The sequence below is a fragment of the Mus musculus genome, chromosome X (assembly GCF_000001635.26).
Source record: "Mus musculus strain C57BL/6J chromosome X, GRCm38.p6 C57BL/6J".
Taxonomy (NCBI): Eukaryota; Metazoa; Chordata; class Mammalia; order Rodentia; family Muridae; genus Mus; species Mus musculus.
In genome coordinates this window covers 33,652,832-33,660,689 of record NC_000086.7, presented here as the reverse complement: position 1 = coordinate 33,660,689, position 7,858 = coordinate 33,652,832, and the positions used below count along the sequence as shown (strand labels likewise).

General features: G+C 40.0%; 1 protein-coding gene and 1 pseudogene across 1 annotated transcript; both read right to left on the bottom strand.

Annotated features, from left to right (window-relative positions):
* Positions 1-1,607: 1,607 nt before the first annotated feature.
* Positions 1,608-3,550, bottom strand: Btbd35f13 (BTB domain containing 35, family member 13). Its single transcript, NM_001282034.1, has one exon. The coding sequence runs from the start codon at positions 3,463-3,465 to the stop codon at positions 1,969-1,971; it is 1,497 nt and encodes a 498-aa protein (NP_001268963.1). The 5' UTR covers positions 3,466-3,550; the 3' UTR covers positions 1,608-1,968.
* Positions 6,420-7,287, bottom strand: Gm7023 (predicted gene 7023; annotated as a pseudogene).

The window sequence follows — 7,858 nt, the reverse complement described above, 5'->3', positions numbered from 1 at the left end:
TGCACAGGAAGCATTGGAGATCCAGTAACTAATAGAGTCTTGGATGGCAGGTTAGGCCAGGTGTACAGGGGAAGCCTGGTTAGTATGAGCAGCTTAGTATACATGGAAGCTCTCAAAACCATGAAAAACATAGAAACCACTTGAGGCCTAGTAGCCAAGTGAGGCCTAGTAATCATGTGAGGCCTGGCAAGCAAGTGAGTGCCATTAACCAAGGGAGGCCTGGAGAGTATGGAAGGCTTTGTAATCAGGTGGATCCTAGTACCCTGGTGGCTGGGTGAGTTTGAGAGGGTTGGTAAACACTGGAGATGTGGTAAACGTTTCTAGCTTCCTTAGCCTGGAAGGACTGAAAGGCTTTTGCAGTACCTGGCATGCATGGGAGGCCCAGTAATGGTGGGTAACTGGAATATCCATATGAGCCATGGTGTACATGTGAGTACTAGTAGACATAGGTGAAGCCTAGTCAACTTAGGAGGCATCATGAGCACATGAGGCCTAGTAACCAAGAGAAATAAGGTAAAGACCTTGAAAGGACAACTCTCAGCTTCATCTAGAAAATAAAATGAAAACTCAGGATAGCTAAAACGATCCTGAATTAAAAAGGAACTGCTGGGGACTCCATTCCCAGTTCAAATTAGACTACAAAGCTATAGTAGAAAAATCATCATGGCATTGGCACAGAACCAGCCACATTGAACAAGGGAACTATTTATGGGACTTTCAAAGTTGGATACAGTGAATTTTGTACCATGCCATGGTTGTGAACCTATGAAGACCAAAGGTTGTTAGGTTATGGCTTAAAAGTGGTGTGTTCCTGTATCATGTTGACAAGAGGAAGAATTGTGACAGCATCTACAATCATGTGAGAGTCCAGGCTCTGGGAATGCCTGTTGGAGGTTATCTTGATTGCATAAAGTGACTTGGGAAGACCTACCTATCCGGGGTGGCACTATTCCTTGACTCTAATCTTGAACTCTACACAACGGAGAAAGTTATTGATGTACTTGCATTAAGGTGATCTCTTTCTACTGTAGGTGTCATGTGACCAGTTTCTTCAACCTCCTGCCGCAGAAGCCTAGAGACTCAAAGTCTGAGATAATTGAAACTGTTGCCCCTAAGGTGATTTCATAAGGTCTTTTTAAAAACATAAAATCACTGCAACAGTAAAAGAAATTAAGGCAGAGAAATTGATCAGTATACTATGATACAGCTCATACCTTGATAGCAAATGATAGGTATCATGAAGGCCTATTTTCCATTTCCTATCTTGTTTATCCCTTTCAAAAATTGGATTCTTGGTATTTACCCTTACATCAATACATAAATATATTACATAAGTATATATAGTTCTATGTAAATATATGGCATATATAATTCCCTTGCTTATCCAGGATAGGGCATGAAATTTAAGTATAAGATAAATGTCTGTATGTGTGCATATATAGTTAGTTAGACATAGTCAGCAGTAAATGTTTTCCGAACACAAACGACATTATTTAGTTATTTGAAAGCCCACACAGAGAGTAATCTCAAATATTCCCTTTTAACCAATGATTTACGTCTTATAATAATGTCATAATGAATGCATTGGTTCACAACAGTTTCAACAATGGCATGATTTTATTTTGTCTCAATTTTAGCTAGGGCCAAATCTACTTAACAAATTGATTGAGATGTTTTACCTTGCAAATATAGTCTCTTATTTCCATTCCAAGCTTGGATCTCGATGGTAAATTTAAATCAGAAGATTAGGTTTATTTGATTTTACAAATACTTTGTTGGAAGTAAAGGTTTTCTTCAGAAATACATGGAAATAAGGTGATGGAGGGAAGCAGTCACTTCTGGTGGTACTAGACTCCAAAGAATATTGAATTTGTTTTTGGTCTTCTTCACTGTAGTCATTACACAGCCTTCATATTAAATGAACCATTCAATACTTGTAAAATGCTTACAGTCTAATAATTGATAAGATTACTTGTTTTCTGCATTTCCTAGGTTTACAAAAAGGAAATTGCAGAATATACACATAGGGAAGGTTAGAACATCACTATCCAATTTCATTACAATTTGCTCCTCCTTATATTCAAAGGTGAGGATTTTATAACCTGTTGTCTTTCTGAAAGTTACTCTTTTGTTGGAATCAAAACACACCAAAGTTATTCTGAATATGACATTTCGGATATGGTTGTGGCAAGCAGAACCATCACACCTCTGACACCGTTGCCTTAAAATTACACACTGCCTGGTAAAGGTCACACGTAAAGGAAAGCCAAGTCGTCCAACTGACCACTTCCAAGTATATCTTCCATCCTTGGGGATCATTGTACCACACCTCATGGTGCATTCTTCAAGTTCTTGTTCATTGATAACTTGTGGTCCAATTACCCCATATTCTTGTGTTCGCAGCAAAGTCAACCACTGTTGTTTGTAAATGGGTGACAACCATGCCATAGGTATTAGTCGATCTTGTTCAAGAATAGTTGTGGAAGTCAAGTCACAGATAATGTGCTGAAATCTCAGCTTTTTAAACACTGGTTGAAATATTAGTCCTTCTTCACTTTCAAGAAAACTGATGTTATCAACATATGCCATGTGGGTGGAAAGCCAGTTGTTTGCGTGTTGTAAAAGCTGTTTCATGGTTCCGTTCCAGCATGGATTAAGATAAAGGAACATCCATATTTTTAGTGTGGTATATACATCAATCTCCTTTTGCATGACTAGTAAGTCAGAAGACAGTGCTAGAACATACATCAACTTCAAGTCTACTTCCTTGTAAAGTGCCACACTTGGATGTACCATCAAATTGCAAAGAAGCCATTCAAAGCATCTCGTCTTTACAGCTTTTAATCTATAGGTTTCTGCTGCCAAATAATAGGAGCACACAGTGTTCCTGTTGATAGTTTCTTTCATGATTCCTTCACACTGCTGAATTACTCGATCCACCCGAAGCAGGCATGCTGCTGCCAAAACTTGAGGAACTTCCAGAGGTGTTATTGACAAATCCGCATCTGTGTACAAAGCACCAAACACAAAATGCAGAGATCGGGTATCAATATCCTCATTCTTAATGATCAGATTTATAGCACCATGGTGTGATTCTCTCCAAGTACCTTTGAGAATGTTAGCAAAGTAGCCTGACTGACATAAAAATACTTTGTGTAAACACCATGTTTTTCCCAGAGCACGGATTTTAATGTCGCTATCATGCCCGTCCAAAAATAAGTTTTGATAAGCATCATTAGATGAGATCTTAACCCTTTTCCAGTAGATGTAGTTGAGAACTTGATGTGGATACATTCCCTGGTTTTGAGGTCCATGAACATTAGAACTTGTTGCCAACTCCTCCAAACTGTTTCTTTTTCGCTTGCGACTGCCAGGAATGTAGCTGGCTCCGGCTATGGCTTCTGGCTGTGGCTCTAACAGACTGGAATCCCTGCATCTCAAGAACCTGCTGACTAAAAGCCCCATTGATGAAAATTCCTAGAACAAGCTCTCGCAGAGGCTTCTTGGTTGAGGCATTGCTGAAGTCTGCCAGTCCTGCCTAGACTTCTCTGTGTTTCTCTACTACAGATTCTGACGTCACAGAGAAGGCAGGGCATTCTTCATTGTCCACATGTGTGTTGCCTGAGCACAGGCCCCGCCTCCTGATAGCAACCCCTCCCTCTCCCTCTTCCTTCCCCTTCCTCCCTTGCACATTTGCCCCACCATCCTCCCATCTCCCTTCCTCCCTCCCTTCCATTATTCCTAAATTCCTTCTTCCTTTCCTTTTCCCATTCTGCTCCTCCTTTCCCCTCACCTCTCCCTTCTCCCACTATTTCTAAATGGGCCACACTATTTTGCTGAAGATGACCTCCATCAAACTGGAGAACCTCATTCACCTAGTTTTTCAACCTTGCCAGCTGAATTTTCTTTTCCTTAAAGAGAACAACCAGGCCAAATTCATCCTGATGTGTGTTTAAGATTGTACATATTCCAACCCTTGACCCTTGACTATGAGCACTCAAATGTCTGTAGTATTTGAGATAATCACTTACTAACTGCTTTTGCCAATATAAACAGTAAACATTGTTATTGCTAATTTTATTGTTAGCCTCTTTTGATTAGGATTAATGAGAAGTATTTCATGCAAGTAGTTGTATGCCTATATCAACAATTTCTGTGTATGCTTTGAATATATATATATATATATATATATATATATATTTCTAAAAGTTCCTTATAAATCTAGTTATTTGTTTAACTTGCATATGTATGCGTGTTTTATGGTTTTGTTTTACTGATTTGCATTTACATATTAACTTTATATGGACTCCTTACTGTTAATAAATTGCAATCTGTAAGAAGCCAAGTCTAATGTTTAAATATTTCTTTTTATTCCTCTGTGCTGGCAATCCATTTCCAGAGCCTGGCCAGCAAAGTCTATCGAGGCAGAGCAAGGTGAACCAATGCAAGACACTCCTCCAAGTGTCTGTGAGGTCATAGTTATATTCTTTCTTAACACCACCTCTCCTCTCACAAGTCTGTCTTAACAAAACATCTTCTAACCTGTATCTCCCTCTGTAAAACATCCTCTCAATTGTGTCTACTTCAGCAAATCATCCTGTCACCCATGTGTTTGCCTCAGCCAAACCTTCTTTCATGTGCATCTTCAGTATCAAAGCATCCTTTCACCAGTGTCTGCCTTAGCAAAACATCATTTAACCTTTCTCTCCCAGAGAATCACCATATAATGTACCCGACTTTCCAAAGAAATCAGAAATCTTAAGTTCATAATAGTTTCAAGGGTAATAAAAAGTCACATTCCTTAATTTGTTTGCTTTTAGTCATGCCTAGATGATATCACAAGAATAATCTGTGAGAAGAGTGAAGGTTTCACCACAATAAATGTTACTAGGAAGTATGATCCTGACAGTGTCAGTATCAGTATTGGCTTGCAGTTGCAACATGAGCGTTTTACCCCACTCAAGGGCCACCTCCTTTTGATAGATTATTATATTGATTCTTTTTTTCTCTAATAGATTCCCAGAAATGCTTAAGTTTTGAAAGTGTTTGTCCTCTCATAAGCCCATTACTTGTACAATCACTAATATGAATATTCAACCTATGAGGAAAATTTAAGTAGAGATAGGGTAGAAAAGCTGGTGGGATGAGGGGATAAACAAAGCTAAGGATATACTTGAAAATCCACATGGAAACTTACTGTTTATAATAAAATTGATAAAGTCTCAAAAGACACATATTTAGCTGGTAGATGGCCTGTATGTCTACATAATACTGCTGCTGAAAATCAAGCGAAAAAAAAAATCCCAATGCCAGGTATGTTCAGGAAGTTCCCAGAAATCTTGAAAATAATACAGGTTCTTCACACTCTTTCTGTTTGCCTACCATGAATATATGATAAGACCCTGCTACAAAAGACAAACCACATCGTGGTTGTAAAATATAGAGAAATTGAGCTGGCATGTAACTGAAAACTTCCTTCCATCTAGTTAGCTTTCATAGTTCTGGATTGTGCTATTCAGGATGCTGGCAGAGTAATGGCATCAACGGAGTTACCCAGATATGAACCTTATGATGTACAATACCAATCTGCCAAGAAAGATGTGTCCAGCTACACAATAGTGACATCACTGTTATAGGGATAGCCAGTGTATCTGTGATTAGATTTGAGGCCAGTTCCACAGGAGGATAGAAAATGCCTTTGGCCCTAGGGGAGAATTTATTACTGTTGTTTATGTAAAGTCTCAAGGTGTCAAGCTCCCTTCTAAGTATCTATGTTTATATCTAGGGGAAATTCTACTTCAAGATTCATTCAGAGAAGCCCTTTTCGCAATAAACTACAGTGAGGAATAATATGCATAACTGCTCAAAGCATGATAATAAGAGATGGCTGAATGGTATTACTATCTTGTTTAGGCATGAACCCTCATGGATCCTCAGAGGAAAAAAAAAGGAGCAGAAAATATATAAAAACTGGACCATAAAGAGGAGGGCTATGGAATCTGTTTTCTTCACTACAGGACCACCAGTGCAGTCACGACTTCCCAACACCTGTGAGTATATGTAAAGTCTACCCATGACTAAAACCCCACCCCCCCACAGTAAATAATGGGCCAGGGAAAAACCCTTTCAACTTTTCCCTCCTTTGGTGAAATATTGGTGGGTTCTGAGGGAGAGAGAATCGTTATCTTCCATACATCCAGTGATCCAGATCCAGTGTCCTGCATCTGGCCTCCAAGAAAGAGTTTTGAGCTCATGGTCATACTGATAATCCTAGTTAAACTCTAGGATTCTCAAACACAAACAAACAAAACCAATGTCTGAAACAGAACTAGGGGGATTAAAAGGTTTGTAGATGTGGGCAGGAGTCTAGATAGGTTAGGGAGATTATAGAAATCTGAATATTATTTATACATGTACAGAATGTCAATGTCACACTTCATGATGGAATTAAATGTTGTTTCGTGGTTGCCACAGGATTCCATTACCCAAGAAGGAAGGCTTAACAAAAGCCTAAGGGCAGCAGAACTGCTTATTGACAATAGTGATGACCTGGATGCTTATAGCTCTTGTCTGCTGAGGAAGAGAACACATCAGTGGCCATCTCTTGCTGGAAGTCTAAGGCAACATAGCACAGCTTCTCTCTGATATTAGGCATGATTTCCCTCCCAGCTTTTTGGTGAACTATAGCCACATGTGGTCATGAACTTCATGTAGTAGTCTGTCAGGTACAGGCCAGCTAGGTCCAGACACGGGATGGCACAAGGAGAGCAGAGATATGCACATTATCTCATAGATGTGCACATTCTGTGTGACCCCATCTCTGGGCTCCATCAAAATCGCAGTGGTATGACCAGAGGCCTAGAGGAACAGCACAGACTGGATGGCTACTTACATGGTTGTGGTTTTATAAGTCTCAAAAATGATGTGGGTCATCTTTTCACAGTTGGCCTTAGGGCTCTAGGGGGAATGGTGAGCAGCACAGTGTTCCTTTGGAGGACCACATGCAGTTTGTTGTAGAATGTTTGGTGCCAGATCTTCTCCATATTGAACCAGTTCGTGACAATGTCATGACCAATGGGGGTACTTCAGGATCAGGATGCCTCTCTTGCAATGGGCCTCAGTACCCACAAAGGTGTCCTTCTGTCTCTTACCCACCGTGATGCCCTGGTGCCTAGGGCAACCCCATAATGGAGGGGTAGATGGCCCTGGAGCATCATAACCAGCAAACCAGGCATTTGCCAGACCAGAACCATTGTTGACAAGGAAGGCAGTTAAATCATCATCCAGGGAGAACTGGTGGTCAGTGTGAACCTTCAAGAGAGGAGCTGCTAGAAACCTGTGCTAGTGGGAGGAAACAGACTAGACAGTCTTTATCCATGTTCTCTTTAGGGGAATCTAGGTTGTTTCTGGTTTCTGGCTCTTGTGAACAGAGCAGCAGTGAGCACAGTTGAGGAAATATCTCTTGGGTAGGATGAAGTATCCTTTGGCTATGTGCCCAAGAGTGGCAAACCTCAATTTTGGGTAGATCTTTTCCCATTTTCCAGCGAAACTATCACACAGACTTTCATAGTACCTGTGTAAGTTTCACTCCCACCATTGATGAATGTGCCCCTTACTGTATCCCCAGGATGAGCTGTCCCTTGCGTTGTTGATCTTAGCCATACTGACAGGTGTAAAATGAAATCTCAAAGTAGTTCTCATTTGCATTTCCCAGATGGCTAAGGATGTTGAACATTTCTTTAAGTGTTTCTCAACTATTTGAGTTTCCTCATTGGAGAATTCTATTTAGATCAACATCAAATTTTTAAGATGGATGATTTGTTTTTCTTGACATCTTCAGTTCTTTATATAGTTTGCA